At 67.5% G+C, this 19,652-nt stretch overlaps 1 protein-coding gene across 1 annotated transcript in view; it reads right to left on the reverse strand.

The window, feature by feature from the left end:
- The window catches only part of DLGAP2 (DLG associated protein 2), a 47,021-nt gene extending 28,407 nt beyond the window's left edge, over positions 1–18,614 (reverse strand). Inside the window, exons 1-4 of the mRNA XM_036437662.2 lie at positions 18,516–18,614; positions 10,230–11,305; positions 6,220–6,431; positions 1,571–1,718 (exon numbers count right to left, since the gene is read on the reverse strand). Coding sequence (XP_036293555.1) covers positions 1,571–1,718; positions 6,220–6,431; positions 10,230–11,237 — 1,368 coding nt within the window. The 5' untranslated portion in view covers positions 11,238–11,305; positions 18,516–18,614. The remainder of the gene's footprint in view (positions 1–1,570; positions 1,719–6,219; positions 6,432–10,229; positions 11,306–18,515) is intronic.
- Positions 18,615–19,652: the final 1,038 nt, after the last annotated feature.

A 19,652-nucleotide genomic window follows, 5' to 3' on the forward strand; every position in this document is an offset into this window, starting at 1 on the left:
CAGCACGGTGTGTGTGACATCAGCACGGCGAGTGTGACATCAGCACGGCCAGTGTGACATCAGCACGGCGAGTGTGACATCAGCACAGTGGGTGTGACATCAGCACGGTGTGTGTGACATCAGCACGGCCAGTGTGACATCAGCACGGCCAGTGTGACATCAGCAGGGCAAGTGTGACACCAGCACGGCGAGTGTGACATCAGCACGGCGAGTGTGACACCAGCACGGTGTGACATCAGCACGGCGAGTGTGACACCAGCACGGTGTGACATCAGCACGGCCAGTGTGACACCAGCACGGTGTGTGTGACATCAGCACGGCGAGTGTGACACCAGCACGGTGTGACATCAGCACGGTGTGTGTGACATTAGCACGGCCAGTGTGACATCAGCACGGCCAGTGTGACATCAGCATGGTGAGTGTGACACCAGCACGGTGTGTGTGACATCAGCACGGCGAGTGTGACACCAGCACGGTGTGACATCAGCACGGTGTGTGTGACATTAGCACGGCCAGTGTGACATCAGCATGGTGAGTGTGACACCAGCACGGTGTGTGTGACATCAGCACGGCGAGTGTGACACCAGCACGGTGTGACATCAGCACGGTGTGTGTGACATCAGCACGGTGTGTGTGACATCAGCACGGCCAGTGTGACATCAGCACGGCCAGTGTGACATCAGCATGGTGAGTGTGACACCAGCACGGTGAGTGTGACATCAGCACAGCGAGTGTGACACCAGCACGGCGAGTGTGACATCAGCATGGTGTGTGTGACATCAGCACAGTGAGTGTGACATCAGCACGGCCAGTGTGACATCAGCACGGAGAGTGTGACACCAGCACTGTGTGTGTGACATCAGCACAGCGAGTGTGACACCAACACGGTGCATGTGACATCAGAACAGCGAGTGTGACATCAGCACGGCCAGTGTGACATCAGCATGGCGAGTGTGACACCAGCACGGTGTGTGTGACATCAGCAGGGCAAGTGTGACACCAGCACGGCGAGTGTGACACCAACACGGTGCATGTGACATCAGCACAGCGAGTGTGACATCAGCACTGGATCGCTCAGCTCAGGAGAGAGCGTGGTGGGCAATCTCTTTGTTGTTGCTGTCAGTCCTCACCTGAGGGTATTTCTCCATTGGTTTTTAGAGAGAGCAGAAGGGAGGGGGAGACACAGAGCCACATCGAGGTGGGAGAGACATGCTAATTGGCTGCTTTCCACACAAGGCCCGACCAGCACCGGGAAGGAGCCTGCAACCCGGGCATGTGCCCTCGACCAGAATCAAACACGGAGCCCTTCAGTCCGCAGGCCGGCGCTCTGGCCACGGAGCCCAGCCCGAGAGGGTGGGTTACTTCTTACTGAGCCAGAAGGCAAACGCCCGCTCCAAGCTGCCCGTGGTGTCGTCGGGACCCCCAGCCAAGACTTCAGGGGTGGCCGGCAGGTCTGCCTGCGCTCAGAGAGGCTGCGGGGAAGAGCGAGCACAGCACCTCTGGACCTGGGGGTGGAGGGTGTCACCCTGACAGGAAGACTCCGGGACACAGCTACAGGGGGGGCCCCCACCTGGCTCACGCAGCTGGCCTGGCTCAGCATGCTGACCGCCCTCATGTAGCTCTGGTTCCGGGAGCGGAACTTCGGGGAGTTGTAGTTGGCGGCAGGGTCCAGGCTGTGGCCGGCCGGCCCGTCGCTGGCGGCTTGCAGGTAGCTCTGGCTGCAAGGGAAGGAGGAGAGAAAAGGGATCCCATGAACAGCACAGGGGGGGGGGGGGGCCGGGGCGCGATGCAACGGGGCTGAGCCCAGCCCAAACCTCCAGTGGACGGGTGCCTCTGCCTCACGCAAACCCCCACACGGCTCACATGTACAAACATGAATCGCACCCAGCGGGAGGGCGAGGCTAATTGCAAAACAGCTCTGCCTCCTGACATTCTTCGGCCAGGCAGGACATGAGCGTCACCCCCCGGTTTTAAGGAAGAGCCGAGTGGAAGGGAGCCGAGCTGAGGCCAAACACCCGGGAAAGCTCATCAACACCGCACTGGCTCTCGGGGACGTGGCCGACCAGAGGGCGAAGGGACGGAAAAGGCCTGCCTTCAGTCTGCACTTATGCAACGCTGCCCAGACTCTGCGACACGGCGGGAGGAGCAGCAGACCGAGGAACGCCCGGAACACCGTCCTCCCGCCTCCCTTCCTGCTCTTTGCTAAACGTCGGAAGGGTGTGTGGCAATGGGGGGCGCCTGAGTGTCCGCTGAGCTACCCCGCCAGCACGCGGAGCTCCCCCAGGCTCTGCGAACAATCTCCGCACACGAGGACGCTAGGGAAGGCCCGGCACAGCCTGAGGGAACCTGGCTGCCTCTGGCTCCAGTCGGCCGGTTAGCAGGTGCCTTGCTATTCAAGGCAACCGCTTTTTGTTGGTGGCGATCCTCACCCGAGAATGCATTTCCATGGGCTTTTGAAGAGCGTGGGAGGGAGGGAGATCACCGTGGATGTGAGAGAGACGTACCCATTGGCTGCCTCCTGCTCACGCCCAACCAGGGCTGGGATCGAGCCTGCAACCAGGTGCGTGCCCTCGACTGGAACCGAGCCTGCGACCCCTCAGTCCGAGGGCGGGCGCTGGCTGTCCCCACACGGAACTGGCCAGAGCCCGTGGAAGCAGCAAAATTCCCTCTGCTCTCCAGGACATGGCCATGTGTGGGGGCTCCTGTGGATTGTGTGGACCATGCAGATCACAGCCCACTTCGTGTGTATGTTGTGTGCGCGTGCATGTGTTTCTGTGTGCGGGCATGTGTGCACGCATGAGTCTGTGTGCAGTGCGCACAGATGTGTGCATTGTCTCTATGTGTGCATGCGTGTCTCTGTGTGTGCGTGTATCTGTGTGCATGCATGTGTATGTGTGTTCGGTGCAGGGTCAGGGGGCTGTGCTGACCATAGGCCCTTGGCTCCCCTGTTTTTGGAAAACGCAAACTTTCTTTCTCCTGCATGTCCTTGAAGTCGCCACTGCTCAGACCTTGGTGTCTGCGGATTAACACCAAGCCCTCATTTCCTTCCCCTGGAACGGCATGCACGGCTGGCAATGGCGCCACCCATCATGGTAACGGCTCTGGTGACGGGTGCTCCCAGCCCAAGAGGTGCCGGCGCGCCTCCTGGTGGGGCTGCGGTGTGCAGAGTGCCAGGCGCTGTGGCCGGGGACGGCACTCACGGACCACTCGGCAGGATCGGGGGCCTACGTTTAGGGCATCTACTCTCACCCCAATGACTCCCTCATCCCAAATTCCTCTTAAACTAGACGGCAGCTGCGCGGGCACAGGCCAGGGCCTGGCTTCCCTGCGGGCATTTCACCACGTCCTGACCATCTGTCTCCAAGGAACCCTGTCGGGGAGGGCAGTTCACATTTCTTTTATTTATTTAGTTAAAACATATTTGTATTGATTTCAGAGAGGAAGGGAGAGGAACATCCATGATGAGAGAGAGTCACAGATCAGCTGCCTCCTGCACACCCCACACAAGTCCCCCACCTGGGCATGAGTCCACCGTTCCGTTCCCGTGCCCTGGCCGGGAGCTGAACCATGACCTCCGGGTTATAGGGTGACGCTCAGCCACTGAGCCCCGCTGGCCGGGCATGCTAGGGCCGTTCATACCCACCACGATGCCAACAGGGACACTGAGGCACGGCAGCTATGAGCGCCCGCCCTGGTGCACCCAGGCCAAGGCAGAGCCGGACGCAGCGTCCGCTCCAGATTCATGCCTTCAACCTGAGATCAGAGTGCTGGCGGCAGGCAGGGGCCTGGACCTTGAGCCTCAGGCTCGCTGCGCTGAACCGACTGTTTTAACAGCGACTCGGGCTTTCTCCTACGGCGACCAGGGCCGGGCTTCCTGAAACCGTCGCCCACTGGGGGCTGGGAGTCCGACGCCGTGCCCGGTGAGGGCGCCGTCCGCACGCGCAGCCCCGGCGGGACCCGGGCCGCCCTCCCGGGGAGCCCCACGTCGTCTGGAAACTCCCATGAGCCCCTCAGTTACGCCCCAAGCGGTCATTCCCGCTGGAGTGGCCCAGCTGCCAGGGATGAGGTGTTAGTGCCCGTGTGGGCCTGGTGGGAGCTCAGACATGTTACAGGGAGCCACGGGAAGGTTTCTAGAATCATACAGAAACACTTTCCTGCAAATCTCCCCCCTCCCCCCATGATGCCCGTCTTCGAGTCGCTGTGCGGGGAGGCCCGGCTCTGGGAGCCACAGGAGAGACGTGGCTGTGGGAGAGCCACGCTCCCGGAGGGCTCCACTCCCCTCTGCCTGCGCCCACCCGCCCGCTGCCGAGCGGCTCAGCCTCCCGGTGACTCAGCTCCGGGAAAAACAAGCTTACGTAACAGCACGTGCCACCTCTGCACAGCTGCCTCCGCCACACCCACGGCGGGGCCCGGACCAAACGGCCCTCCCCGCCCCCGCCCGGGAAGGGGGTGGAGATTTATGGGGTCGGACGAAGGAGAGACAGAGGGCACCTGCTTTTACACCAAACACGGGATCCCAAACACAGGCATCCTCTATTTTAAAGATTTCTTTTTTCTTTCTTTCTTACAGAGAGGAAGGGAGAGGAGAGAGAGAGATGGAAACAGCCATGATGAGAGAGAATCATGGGTCAGTTGCCTCATGCACGCCTCCTACTGGGGATGGAGCCCACAATCCGAGCATGTGCCCTGACCAGGAATTGAATGGTGACCTCCTGGTTCCTAGGTGGTCGCTCAACCACTCGACCACTGAGCCACACTGGCCGGACCCGGGCCCTGCCCGGGAATGACACTGGGACAGTGCCCAGACCACCGCACCACACCTTAAGGGGCTGTCTGAGTTTAGGAGGGCTGAGTGAGCGGCTGACACAGGACCCCACGGGCACTCGGTGGGCGGAAGCTCCGCCCCCTGCCCGCCAGGCGGATTTCCGGCCCACGGGGTCCTCTCGGGCACCCGTGGCTCCGGCACAGCTGCCCGGCAAGCACTGCCGCCCGAGACCTGGGAGCACGGTGACAGCACTGGTTTCCTGCCGCTGCCGGCATGGGCAGCGGCGAGTGTGACTGGAGAGAAGGCCCCGGTAAACCTCTGGCTCGGCATTTCCGAGGTTAGTTTTTCCATCAGTTTGCGAGTTTTCCAGAAAACTCCGGCCGGGGGGCCAGGCTGAGTGAGCGGTTGTCAGAGGGATCAGAGGGGGAGCCATGTCGCCAGGGCTACAGCCCCATGTCCCCTGGACACGCTGGCCCTGGGGGAGGGGCGGGGACTCCGTCAGCTGAGGCGCCCTGTGCACCCCGAGGTGGCAGATTCGAACCCCGGTCCAGACCGTGTGGGAACCACCGGCCGATACCCCCTGTCTCAACACGTCTTGGGATGAGGATTAAAAAATAAAAACTAAACCCATTTTGTGTGTCAGATGCTCCTGCACATACATGTTCAGTCCATGTCCTCCTCTCCCCCGGCAAAAATGTGTTGCCTAAGTGTGCACTTATGAAATCATAGTAAAAATGTCATATTATGATTCTCTCACACACACACACACACACACACACACTCTCTCTCTCTCATGCACACTCATACAACTCTCTCACACATCTCACATGCTCACACACTCACACATACACACACATACTCACACCTACAGTCATGACACACTCATACACTCCTGCACACTCACACACACTCATACAACTCATACATGTCACATGCTCACACACACACTAACACAGCTTTCACACACTCTCACACACAGTCATGGCACACTTGTACACTCATGCACACTCACACACCATCGGCGCATACTCTCTCACGCACTCATACAACTCGCACACACTTCTCACATGCTCACACACACTCATGCACACGCACACTCACACACTCACACGCACACTCACTCTCTCACACACACACGCACACACTCTCTCACACACACACACACACGCACAGTCACTCTCTCACACACACACACACACACTCTCTCTCACACACACACGCACACACTCACACACACACTCCCCCCCCCCCACGCTTCTGATGACAATAACCGAGCGATCTGAGCGGACGTGGTGGACACGCTGTGTGGCTCCTGCTCTAAGTGAACACCGGGCTGAGAAGCCCCGGTCCGGTCCCTGCGGAAGGACGTGCCTGCGGGTGGCCACCGCCTGGGACGTCCCGGAAGTGGCCCCCGGGGGCCGCGGGGACGGGGAGGGCGCGGAGGTGGGTCTTACGTGGGCAGCCCGCCCAGCGGCCGCGGGGCCAGGGACTTGAGCAGCGGCTCCGGCCGCAGGGCCGCCGTGGGCGACGTCTTGGGGCTGGCGTCGGACTCGCCGCTGTCCTCGTCGCCCATGGCCTTGATGTAGCTGCCGCTGCGCATCCGCCGGCAGGGGATCTCGTCGTCCTTGCCGCCCGGCGGGTAGCCGGCCCACTCGTCCTGAGGCACCTGGGGGAGACAGCGTCAGAGCCACCTGGAGGCCCTGTGTCCATGCCGTCCCTGACCTCAGGGAGGGGGGGAGGGACACCGCTGAGGGCACCCGGGCGTGTGCCCTGACCTCCCGGGCCATGGTGGGCACTCGGCCACGAGCCTCCCCGGCCGCAGCAGGCCCTGCAGGGTCAGCCATTGCTGAACGGGAGGCCCGCAGCCCTGGGGGTGCCCGGGCTGAACCCTGAGAGGACATCACAGGAAGCTACTGCTCTCCCCGTTACAAAGCGCCAGAGGACACGGCGGGAGTGTGAAGACATGTTGGAAAAGCAACTGAGGACGCTCCGCTAACCGAAGTGACCTCCGCGACCCGGAAGTGCCCTCCGCGACCCGGAAGTGCCCTCCGCGACCCGGAAGAACCCTCTGCCACCCGGAAAGTGCCCTCTGCAACCCGGAAGAACCCTCCGCGACCCGGAAGAACCACAGCCTCAGAAGTCACGCATCGGGGAGGAGGAAGCGGAAACAGAGAGGAGGGGTGTCACGTGACACCTGGTGGTAACCACGTGGGAGCCCCTTTCCTGTCCCAGAAGCCCCTGCAGCGGTGGCGTTCACGGAAGGTGACCCCTGACGCTTGGTCGCGGGAAACGGGAAAACCAGAGCCTTTTCTGAGGACGGACGGGCCCGCTTCCCCGCACTGCCCCTCGGCTGCTCGGCCCGCAGGCGGACAGCCCTCCTCCGAGGTCCGCGCGCCGTCTGCCCGGGACACGGGAAGCGCCCTGTGCGCCGCGTGGCGGCCCGGCAGAGCGTCACGCCGAGCGGAGCGAGCCGGCCGGACAGAGACAAGCATCCGTGGCCGCGCTCAGCGTGGATCTCATGGGCAACGGAGCCTGATGACTGAACACAGGCCCGGGGCCCGGCCAGGGTGGCTCAGTGGATAGAGCGCCGCCTGTGGACTGAAAGGTCACGGGTTTGAGCCCGGCCAAGGGCCCAGGCCCAGGTTGTGAGCTCCACCCCCAGTGTGGGCGTGCAGGAGGCAGCCGATCAATGGTTCTCTCTCATCACTGATATTTCTGTCTCTTTCTCCCTCTTCCTCTCTGAAATAAAAAAATATATATATTAAAAAAAAATAAAAGGGAAAAATAGATCCAGAAACATCGGACAGACAGTCAAACCTCAGAGGGAAGGCCCGGAAGGGTGGGCGGGAAGTGGTAAGAGATCAACCGAAGAACTTGAGTGAAGAGAAGCATAGCCCATGGACACAGACCACAGAGGGTGAAGGCTGGGCTGGGGGCCGAGGCGGGCGGGAGAGGTCAGTGGAGAGAAGGGGACGTAGGTAATACTTCCATCAACAAAGAATTACAGAATAAATAAAAACACAAAACAAGGCCTTGCTCAGCTCAGATCTCGCTAGCTTCTCCCTCCCGCCTGGCGACACCTCCCCGCCGGCCGAGCAGGCTCCTGGGCGCCCCCTCCTGGCGGCGGGACGGCGGTGTGCGAGCACCCGGCTTCCCGGCCAGGGGCTCCGGGGAGGCTGCCTGGGGGACGTCTGTGCCCGGCCTCTCAGCGGTGCTGGGCTCAGCTCCCGTGACTCCCCAACAGGACAGGCTGCCGGGGAGACGCACGTGTGACAGGACCTCCAGGTCAGGAGTCGTGTCCCCCCCACCCCACCCCTCCCCCCACACACCACACGCCAGCCGGGACCCCGGAGGACGGGCGGAGGCCACCTGGCTGCATCCCAGGACGAGGCAGCTTCACGCAGACAAGGAGCCCGCATCCCTGCAGATCCCAGGGCTCAGGGGAGCCAGGCCCTCCCCCAGGGCCCCGCAGCGCCCCCTGACCCCGCAGGGCCCAATGACACCGCAGCGCCCCCCGACCCCGCAGCGCCTGCTGACCCCGCAGCGCCACCTGACCCCGCAGCGCCCCCTGAGGGCCCCCTGACCCCGCATTGCCCCCCGACCCCGCAGCGCCCCCCGACCCCGCAGCGCCCCCCGCCCCCGCAGCGCCCGCCGCCCCCACAGCGCCCGCCGACCCCGCATTGCCCCCCGACCCCGCAGCGCCCCCCGACCCCGCAGTGCCCCCTGACCCCGGATGGCCCCCCTGACCCCGCAGGGCCCCCCCGTCCCCGCAGCGCCCTCCGACCCCGCAGGGCCCCCCGGCCCCGCAGCGCCCCCCGACCCCGCAGCGCCCCCCGGCCCCGCAGCGCCCCCCGACCCCGCAGCGCCCCCCGACCCCGCAGCGCCCCCCCGGCCCCGCAGCGCCCCCCGACCCCGCAGGGCCCCCCGGCCCCGCAGCGCTCAATGACCCCGCAGCGCCCCCCGACCCCGCAGGGCCCCCCGGCCCCGCAGCGCCCCCCGACCCCGCAGGGCCCCCCGACCCCGCAGCGCCCAATGACCCCGCAGCGCCCCCCGACCCCGCAGTGCCCCCCGACCCCGCAGCGCTCAATGACCCCGCAGCGCCCCCCGACCCCGCAGGGCCCCCCGGCCCCGCAGCGCCCCCCGGCCCCGCAGCGCCCCCCGGCCCCGCAGCGCCCCCCGGCCCCCGCAGCGCCCCCTCACCCGCAGCGCCCCCCGGCCCCGCAGCGCCCGCCGACCCCGCAGCGCCCCCCGACCCCGCAGGGCCCCCCTGACCCCGCAGCGCCCCCCGACCCCGCAGCGGCCCCCCGACCCCGCAGGGCCCCCCTGACCCCGCAGCGCCCCCCGACCCCGCAGCGGCCCCCCGACCCCGCAGCGCCCCCCGACCCCGCAGGGCCCCCCGACCCCGCAGCGCCCCCGACCCCGCAGCGCTCCCCGACCCCGCAGCGCCTTCCAATCTGCAGTGATGTCGCTGGAGGAAGAGCCCTCAGCCCCGCGCTCGGTGCAGACCGGCACAGCACTGAGTGGCCTGAGTGGCCCTGTCCTGCGGGTCCTGGCCGCCCTGCTTGGTTCTGGTGCTGCGTGATGTAGGCACGGGGCTGCCCCTTTATAGGACCGGTGCTGGCCATAAGGAAAGCGTGCGGAGGGGCTGGTGCAGGCCGGGGAGGGGGTGTTCGAGAAGGAGGGGGCAGACAGCTTCAGCGGGAGGGAGACTGGGGGGGTCTGGGCGGGGCAGCAAGGTTGGTGGCACGGCCCCCACGGCAGCACCCCCTCAGGTGTTGGGGTCACTGTCTGGGGGACTCGCGTGGCGGATAGGACGAGAGCTCCCCGCTCTGACGAGGACCGTGGAGAGGCCGGCGAGCCGTGAGCACGGATGTCTGCCTGCCATGGGGCCCGCCAGCACACGCAGCGCGTCCGTGTCCCACGTGGCTAAGCAGTGAGGCCCCAGCCACCGCCCACCCTCCTGGGACACCCCTTCCTGACACGCCACGTGGTCGGCCTCTCCTCGGAACAGAACCACCGGGTCTGGACCGCGGACCGGGACAGCGGACGGAGCTGCTAGGATGACTGCGGCTCCTGACCCCGGGTGGCTCCGTGGTGCTCTGCCCCAGGCTGACGCCCGGGACTCGGGGCCCTGGTGCTGGGCCTCCTGCTTCTGGGCGGGTCCTTCTCACCGACCCACAGGCTGCAGCCCCTGGGGTCTGGCTGCATGCATGTGAGTGCCTGCGTGTGTGCATGTATGTGCATGTGTGTGCTTGTGCACGCATGTGTGCGCACGTGTGCACACGACTGTGAACAGACACACGGCGTTAACATCGCCAGCCCCCCCATGCTGCCGGGGCCCTGCCCGGATGGAAGTGCTCACGTGGCACGCCGGCTGCCTCCCCCGCAGACCGCCAGCCTGCGCCCGGGGCGGGCGGTGTGCCGGAAGCCGGCGAGCACACGGCCCGCGCACCGGCCGCCTTACCTGGAGGTAGTGGCAGGGCCGCAGGGCCGGCTTGGGCTCCGGGGGCGCCAGCGGCTTGTCGAGGTGCAGCGAGCTCTTGCGGTAGGCCTCCTGGGCCTGGCTCACGGTGAGCGTGGACCAGGAGCTGCGCTTCATGTACTTGGGGTCGGGCGTCAGGGCGGCGCCCTCGCAGGCCGAGCACTTGACGTCGCTGTTGCTCTTGGCGGTCCTGAGGGAGAGGTCGCCGAAGGGGCCGGGCAGCGGCTCGGCGTAGCAGCGGGCCACGCGCTCGGCCACGCGCTCCGCCAGGTGCCGGTGGGCGGCGCTGCCGGGCCCGCGGTAGGTGCTGTCGCTGTCCAGGTTGTCGTCCGAGCTCCACCAGCTGCTCAGGCCCGCGCGGTGGTGCTTGCCGTCCGGCCGGCGCTCCTTGCTCTTGCTGCGCTTGCCGTGCTTGGCGTGGTGGCCGTGGCCGTGGTCCTCGGCCCGGCCGTCCGCCTTGGCCCCGTTGGCGCCGCCCTTGGAGGAGCCCTCCAGCGAGTGGGACTTGGTGAAGAGCTTCTGCACCGAGTGCACCAGGTGCCGGATGCGGCCGGGGCTCTCGCCGCGCGGCTCGGCGCCCGCGGCCGGCGCCCGCTGGTACTGCAGCGTGTGGAAGCCGTCCCGGTGCAGCGGCAGCTGCTTCTCGAACTGGTCCAGCAGGTTGGCCGGCAGGCGGTTGGCCTTGGTGGCGCCGGCGGCGTGCGGCCCGGCGCAGTCCTCGTAGTGCGAGCTGTAGTGCATGCGGGGGAAGGTGCTGCTGGACACGTGGTCGCCCAGCACCACGGGCACCATCACGCACTCCGAGTGCACCGAGCTGCGCGGCGAGCAGCGCCGGGGGTCCAGCGGGCAGCCGGCCGGCGGGCTCAGCAGGTAGGGCTGGTGCGGGCCGGCGCCCAGGCGCAGGAGCTCGCAGTCCTCGGGGGGCGCCAGGCCGCAGGTGTGGGCGGAGCACAGCGGCGCCGGGGCCCGGCCCCCCGACGGCCCCTTCATGCTCCTGGGGGCCGGGGAGTGCCGCTCCTCATCGAAGGCCTGCGTGGGCGGCCACGGGAACGCCTGGTCTGCGGAGAGAGCACGGGCGCCGTGAGACCGGGCAGAGGCCACGCCGCCCGCGGGTACGAGTGGGGAGTGCGGGCCACGGACACCCCCATGGGGCCAACATGGGGTCCCTGGCGATCGGGCGTCGACCGCTCCTAAATGTGAGAATCTCAAGAGCAGACCGCCATTCCCTAATGGGGTGCCCCAGGGACAGACAGCCGGGGTCCCCCAGGTTCCCCTGGGCCCTGGGGAGTGAGCCTGTGTGAGGGAAGCAAGTCAACCGCCTGAGGGGGGCACGGGTGACAGCCCGCAGACCTGCGCATCGGGGCACACAGCAGATGGCACGCACGTAGCATACGACACAGGAAGTGATACGCTATCTTACACCCCTGCCATGCACACGTAGCGTGTCTGTAACGGAACATGCCCCTGCAGTCCGTGTACATCTGTACGCCTCTGCAACGCACACACGTTACGTGACATGCACACGGCGGGACGCCCGCAGGGAACATGGGCCTGAGACGCTGTGAAAAGGGGAGGGAAGACCAGCGCCCGGGTGCCCAGGAGGACCCCAGGACGGAGCTGTTTCCTCGGCGACGTGGAGGCCAGCAGCTCCCCGGACCAGGCCTGGTCATGGCAGACGTCCGGTGTGGGCACCGCGGTCTCTCCGGGCTGGTTGGTGAGCACTCAGCACTGGGCCGGGCCGGCCGGGCTGGCGGGGGTCAGACCGGGTCACCCACACGGTGCCCCTGCCGGCCCCGAGGCGGGGGCTGCTGGGAGCAGAGCGGATGCTGGGCTGTCCGCCCTCGAAGCAGCATCTGTGCGCACGCTCCCGCCTCCCGCCGGGAGGGAGCGGCCTCACCGCGCCTGCTGAGCTTTAGTCTCCTCTGCTTGTTTCCTGTCGGAGCCCCGCCGCCAACGCACAGCCCTGGCCGAGGGCGCCCCACAGGCCCGGGCTCCCCCGCGTCGGAGGCCGTGCTGCGGCCACGGAGGCCTCACAGCCTGCTCCCCCCCCCCCAGCCTGGAGGGCCGGGCTCCTGCCCCTGGGCACTACCCTCCTGCACGGGGACACGCAGGCTGCTCTCCCACGTCAGGGCGGCCGGCGGACTCTGAGTGGGTGAGGGTGCCTTTCTCCCCACAGGCCCTGGTAAGGGGGGGGGGCATCCAAACAGCGATGGCTGTGCCTGCCCTCTGACCCCTCGCTCTGCCCTCTGCCCTCCCTGCAGGCCCCCCCTCTGCCCTCTGTCCCCCTCCCTGCAGGCCCCTCCCTCTGTCCCCCTCCCTGCAGGCCCCTCCCTCTGCCCTCTGTCCCCCTCCCTGCAGGCCCCCCCTCTGCCCTCTGTCCCCCTCCCTGCAAGCCCCTCCCTCTGTCCCCCTCCCTGCAGGCCCCTCACTCTGCCCTCTGTCCCCCTCCCTGCAGGCCCCCCCCCTCTGCCCTCTGTCCCCCTCCCTGCAGGCCCCTCGCTCTGCCCTCTGTACCCCTCCCTGCAGGCCCCCTCGCTCTGCCCTCTGTCCCCCTCCCTGCAGGCCCCTCACTCTGCCCTCTGTCCCCCTCCCTGCAGGCCCCTCGCTCTGCCCTCTGTCCCCCTCCCTGCAGGCCCCCCCTCTGCCCTCTGTCCCCCTCCCTGCAGGCCCCCCCCCTCTGCCCTCTGTCCCCCTCCCTGCAGGCCCCTCGCTCTGCCCTCTGTCCCCCTCCCTGCAGGCCCCTCGCTCTGCCCTCTGTCCCTGCAGGCCCCTCGCTCTGCCCTCTGTCCCCCTCCCTGCAGCCCCCCCCCTCTGCCCTCTGTCCCCCTCCCTGCAGGCCCCTCGCTCTGCCCTCTGTGCCCCTCCCTGCAGGCCCCTCGCTCTGCCCTCTGTCCCCCTCCCTGCAGGCCCCCCCTCTGCCCTCTGTCCCCCTCCCTGCAGGCCCCTCGCTCTGCCCTCTGCCCTCCCTGCAGGCCCCTCGCTCTGCCCTCTGTCCCTCTCCCTGCAGGCCCCTTGCTCTGCCCATACTCGCTAGCAGCTCTTTTGCTTTCTGCCACGGACCCCACATGCACACACACTCTGATGGGAAAGCTGAGCACGGAGCTGAGGAGGAGGCTGTGAGCAGGGGAGCCGGGCGGGCCCCGTGCTCAGCTCCTCAGCCTGTCCCTCCATTCCTGGGGGCGCGTGCAGGGGCACATCTCCACTTACTCGCCATGTGGCTTATTTATGGCTGAGTAAACAGTGTAAAGACCCATGGCCTCGGCACCCGGCAGATCGCCGTGGGTCCTCACCCCGAGTCCGTCCCCGAGAGGCCAGGGGAGCACCTGTTTCCTGCAGGAAACACTGGCCACTCGGGACGCGACCCCAGCGTCTTCCCCCACCTCCTCCTGACGCCGTGGACGCACCCCGAGGCTCCAGCGTACGCACGCGCACACACACACACACACACGCACGCACGCACCCCGCCCTTCCAGGGCTGCTCTGTGTGTGCTGCCAGAGCAAGCACTGCAAGCTTATTGTTCATCATTTTTAAATATATTTGTATTGATGTCAGCGAGAAGGGAGAGACAGAAACATCAGTGATGAGGGAGAAGCATCGACTGGCTGCCTCCTGCTCGCCCCACCCTGGGGATCGAGCCCCCAATCCGGGCCTGTGCCCTTGGCAGGAATCAAACCCAGGACCCTTCAGTTCACAGGCCCTCGCTCCATCTGCTGAGCCACACCAGCTAGGGCAGCGTTTTGTTTTTTTTTAAGGTTTTTTTTCATTAATTTTTAGAGAGAGAGAGGAAGGGAAAGGGAGAGGGAGGGAGAGAGGGAGAGGGGGAGAGAGAGAGACATTGATTGGCTGCCTCCTGCACATCCCCCACCTGGGATGGAGCCTCACACCTGGGCACGTGCCCTGCCTGACCGGGGAACGGAACGGCACCTTCCGGGGACGGGACCGGCCGGGCCCTGGACGTTGTTTCCGATGACCATCTTACACGCCTGCTGTGACAGCAGCGTGCAATCTGCCAGAAATGTCCGCGGCCGACCCCGGCACAGACCTCACCCCACGGGACCGTCACACCTGCCACCGGGGAGCTGTGCGCAGCGGCAGTGCGTCCGGCCCTGCCCCCAGCCCCCGCCTCTGCCGGCCCAGGAGCTGAGGCCGCCAGCCCAGCCCTCCAGGGCGCCGTCCGGCCCCGCCACGTCTCCCTCCGCTGAGGGTACTTCTGCTGTGGTCAACACATTCTTGTTTGCTTTTCTATTTAAGAAGAGAAGAAAACAAGAAGGCTTGTTTTGAAATGCTGCACTTGGGGGTTTATTCCACAAGCAAAGCTAACCCCGAGACAGGAAGTCACCGTCGCGGGCGGGGCTGTGGAGCGGGCGTTCTCACTCCGGAAACCTGGGCAGTCACAGAACGCAGCCGCGTTACCCCGGCGACGGGGCCAGGCACGGCGACGGCCGGGAGGGGCCTGCGGGCCAGAGCCATCTCTCCCGTGGACGTCCGTCCAGAAACGTGAGCAGACGGGGCCCCGCCGCGCGGAGCGGACCACGGGGCCCAGGGCTGATTCCACAGCGGAGACTCAGCCACGCCCTCCCCGGGGCGACGGGCCGGGAAGAGTCCCGGGAGCAGATGCAGAGACAGCCTCTGACCCATCAGGATAAAAGCGCTGGGCAGGCGGGGGTGCGGCTCAGCAGGTGAGCATCGACCTATGAACAGGAGGTCAGGGTTTGATTCCTGGTCCCCAGGAGGGGGCGTGCAGGAGGCCGCCGATCCATGATCCTCTCCCATCATTGATGCTTCCATCTCTCTCTCCCTCTCCCTGCCTCTCTAAAACCAATAAAGGTATTTAAATACATAGGTAAATAACAAAAAGAGCTATTTCCTTTCCCTTAAAAATAAAATAATAACATTAAGGGAGCTCTTTTACAATAAGTGGGTATGGTAGTCGCTACGAGATGCACACGCAGCCAGGTGTGGCAGCCCTGACAGGATTCGGGGCGTCCTGCCTCTGAGCCCTCTCCCCACCTGCCCTCTTCCCCCCTAGGGGCTCCCAGGCCAGCGGGCAGCATGGGACAGGAGCGTGCTCTCAGGCACACACCGCCCCCTCCTGCCGTGGGCCGGCCGGAGAGCAGGGGCCTCCCGTCTCTGACCGCCCGTTTCCAGCGCCTGTTCCTCGTCTCCGTGTGCACTGCGCCCCTGCCCGTCTGGCCGCCAGGCCATCCTCCGGAGGCTCAGGAGTGGCTGGCGGCAGCCGGAGCTCGGGCGTCTTTCTCAGAAATAACGGCTGTCATGGGCCGGGGCCGCCCCCAATCACCGCCGAGCCTTTTAACTCCAGGGCGTGCGAGTGCTCCCGGACACCCCTCTTCAGAGCCAGGCCTCCCTCTTCCATCGCCGTCGTTTCAACCGTTAGTCCGCGCTGCTCACAGGCGGCGGGCTAACTGAACAGAAGCCCCTTTATCCTCCCGGACTCCACGGCCGTCGCCTCGTAAAATTACTCTCCGACGCCTCATTATCGGAGCCTCAGAGGCCGCACAGCCCTTCAGCGGAGCGGTGCCGGGCGGGCCTGGCTGGGAGACTCTTACTTTCTTTTGAGAGATTAATCCGTTTTTAATATATTTTCTATTGATGTCACAGAGAGCGAGGGAAAGGGAGAGGAAGAAAGAGACAGAAATATCCATGCTGAGAGAGAATCACTGATGGGCTGCCTCCCGCACGCCCCACCCTGGGGATGGAGCCCGCATCCCGGGCCTGTGCCCTGACCGGGAATCCAACCCTGACCTTAGGCCAAGGTGGACGCTCAGCCACGGAGCCACGCCGGCCGGACTTACTAATGGGAGCAACGAGCCGGCCGGCCCGTCTCCCCGTGAGGAGCTCCTGGCACAGACCGGGAGGCGGGACTCCTCCCCTGCTCCTGTGTCCTCCTCCCGAACGCTCCTGTGTCTGATTTCCTTCAGAGAGACCACGGCTTTGCACAGCGGACTCCTCCCACGCTCAGTGTCACTCTGTAAGCCACGCAGTGGGCCACGGAGCCAGGGCTGCCAGCCTGGAGTGAGTTCAGGAAATCCAAACTTCCATACAGACTGCGTGGGAGGCGCGGGGCAGGGTGAGGTGCCATGGGGCCCGGGCCCGGTGCTGGGACCCGCTCAGGTGAGCAAACCACCCGTCCGGTCTCTTCTCCCCACCGAGGCCAAGGCTGTGCTACACCCCATCTGCCCGGAGAGCCGCCCCTTGGCCGGCGCGAGCAACGCGGGGGCTGAGCGTCCACCTAGGAACCAGGAGGTCACGGTTCGGTTCCGGTCCGGGCACAGGCCCGGGCTGCAGGCTCCATCCCCAGTGTGGGGCGTGCAGGAGGCAGCCCATCCACGATTCTCTCTCACCACTGATGTGCCTGTCTCCCTCTCGGAAATCAATAAAAACACATTTTTAGAAAAAGAGCTGCCCCTTTCCCCGTAAACACGAGTCCGTGTCAGTGACGGCCTTCCCCGTCAGGCGGCTCAGAACCAGGAGGCCCCGTGGCTCTCACCACGGGCGGGAACCAGGCTCGGCCGCCACGCCCAGCGCCGCGGGGGAGAGGAACGGGCCCCGAGGTCGGGTGAAGGGCCTCTGGGAAGAAGGCCGAGGAGGGGACGTCTGGAGATTTCCCCGGGGGCGGGCTAGTCTCGTGGAGACAGGAGCGCGGTGTGGCCCAGGTGGGCCTCAGGTGCTGAGAAACAGCTGGTCATCCTTGTCACCTGCCTTAATAGTTAGCTGCTGTGACCCGGGGTGGGGTGGGGGGGGTGGGACCGAGACCCGGGGGGGGCTGTGACCCCGGGGGGGGGGGGGCTGTGACCCGGGGGGCTGTGACCCCAGGAACTGTGACCCCCGGGAGGGGGCTGTGACCCGGGGGGGCTGTGACCCGGGGGGGGGGGCTGTGACCCGGGGGCTGTGACCTGGGGGGGGCTGTGACCCGGGGCTGTGACCCGGGGGGAGCTGTGACCCCGGGGGCTGTGACCCGGGGGGGAGCTGTGACCCAGGGGGGGGCTGTGACCCGGGGGGGGGGCTGCTGACCCCGGGGCTGTGACCTGGGGGGGGCTGTGACCCGGGGGCTGTGACCCGGGGGGGGGCTGTGACCCGGGGGCTGTGACCCGGGGGGGGGGCTGTGAACCCGGGGGGGGGCTGTGACCCGGGGGGGCTGTGATCCGGGGGGGGGGCTGTGACCCGGGGGGGGGGGCTGTGACCCGGGGGGGGGGCTGTGACCCGGGGGGGCGGGGCTGTTGACCCGGGGGGGGGTGTGACCCGGGGGGGGCTTGTGACCAGGGGGGGGGGGCTGTGACACGGGGGCTGCTGTACCTGGGTGGGGGCTGTGAACCGGGGGCTTGTGATGACCGGGGGGGGACTGTGACCCGGGGGGGGCTGTGACCGGGGGGGGGCTGTGACCCCAGGGAACGGCTGAACACCACGGGGGGGGCGGTGACCCGGGGGGGGGCTGTGACCCAGGGGGGCCTGTGACCCCAGGGGAAACTGTGACCCCCAAGGGGGGCTGTGTTGACCCAGGGGGGGGGCTGTGACCCGGGGGGAGGGCTGTGACCCCGGGGGGGGCTGTGAACCGCGGGGGGGGGCTGTTGACCCGGGGGGGGGCTGTTGACCCGGGGGTGGGCTGTGATCCGGGGGTGGCTGTGTCGGGGGGGGGCTGTGACCCGGGGGGGCTGTGACCCGGGGGGGCTGTGACCCGGGGGGGCTGTGACCCGGGGGGGGCTGGTGACCCGGCGGGGGGGCTGTGACCCGGGGGGGGGCTGTGACCCTGGGGGGGGCTGTGACCCGGGGGGGGGCTGTGACCCGGGGGGGGGCTGTGACCCGGGGGGGGCTTGTGACCCGGGGGGGGGGCTGTGACCCGGGGGGGGGGCTGTGACCCGGGGGGGGCTGTGACACCCGGGGGGGGCTGTGAACCCGGGGGGGGGGGCTGTGACCCGGGGGGGGCTGTGACCCGGGGGGGGCTGTGACCCGGGGGGGGCTGTGACCCGGGGGGGGGCTGTAACCCGGGGGGGCTGTGACCCGGGGGGGGCTGTGACCCGGGGGGGGCTGTGACCCGGGGGGGGGCTGTGACCCGGGGGGGGGCTGTAACCAGGGCGCTGTGCTCCCACCTAACGTGGCCATGAAGTCGAGCTCATTCACGGTCACTACTCCTCCTCAGGACGCTCAGCCACACACGCGTGGACGTGTTAGTGGGAGGTTCGTGGTGATGGGCGTGGGACGGGCCCCAGTGGGGGTGGTGACCGTGTGCGTGGCCGGGCGGCGGCACCTACCTAGGTCGTCCTCCTCCGGCCCCGGAAAGCTGATGCCCGGCTGGACCAGGTCCCCGGCCTCCTCCTCTGCAGAGAGAGAGACAGTCAGGTGAGCGCGTCCCTGCGGCCGAGTACACACAGCACACCGCCGCCCCGACCCCGCCCCGCACACCGCCCCGACCCCCGCCCCGCACACCGCCCCGACCCCACCGCCCTGACTCACCACCCGCACCTGCCAGACTGGCCGCCCCGCCCCCCGCCCCGCACACCGCCCTGACTCACCGCCCCGACTCACCGCCCGCACCTGCCAGACTGGCCGCCCCGACCCCACCGCCCCGCCCCCCGCCCCGCACACCGCCCCGCACACCGCCCTGACTCACCGCCCGCACCTGCCAGACTGGCCGCCCCGACCCCCGCCCCGCACGCAGCCCTGACTCACCGCCCTGACTCACCGCCCTGCACACCGCCCCGACCCCACCGCCCCGCACACCGCCCCGACCCCGCCCCGCACACCGCCCCGACCCCGCCCCGCACACCGCCCCGCACACCGCCCCGACCCCACCGCCCCGCACACCGCCCCGACCCCCGCCCCGCACACCGCCCCGCACACCGCCCTGACTCACCGCCCGCACCTGCCAGACTGGCCGCCCCGACCCCCGCCCCGCACGCAGCCCTGACTCACCGCCCCGACCCCGCCCCGCACACCGCCCCGCACACCGCCCCGACCCACACCGCCCCGCACACCGCCCCGCCCCCACCGCCCCGCACACTGCCCTGACTCACCGCCCTGACTCACCGCCCCGCCCCCCACCGCCCCGCACACTGCCCTGACTCACCGCCCTGACTCACCGCCCGCACCTGCCAGACTGGCCGCCCCGACCCCCGCCCCCCACGCCGCCCCGCACACCGCCCTGACTCACCGCCCGCACCTGCCAGACTGGCCGCCCCGACCCCCGCCCCGCACACCGCCCTGACTCACCGCCCGCACCTGCCAGACTGGCCGCCCTGCCCCCCGCCCCGCACGCCGCCCCGCACGCTGCCCCGCACACCGCCCTGACTCACCGCCCCGCACCTGCCAGACTGGCCGCCCTGACCCCCACCCCGCCCCCCGCCCCGCACACCGCCCCGCACACCGCCCCGCACCTGCCAGACTGGCCG

The sequence above is a fragment of the Pipistrellus kuhlii genome, unplaced genomic scaffold, assembly GCF_014108245.1.
Source record: "Pipistrellus kuhlii isolate mPipKuh1 unplaced genomic scaffold, mPipKuh1.p scaffold_m20_p_148, whole genome shotgun sequence".
NCBI lineage: Eukaryota > Metazoa > Chordata > Mammalia > Chiroptera > Vespertilionidae > Pipistrellus > Pipistrellus kuhlii.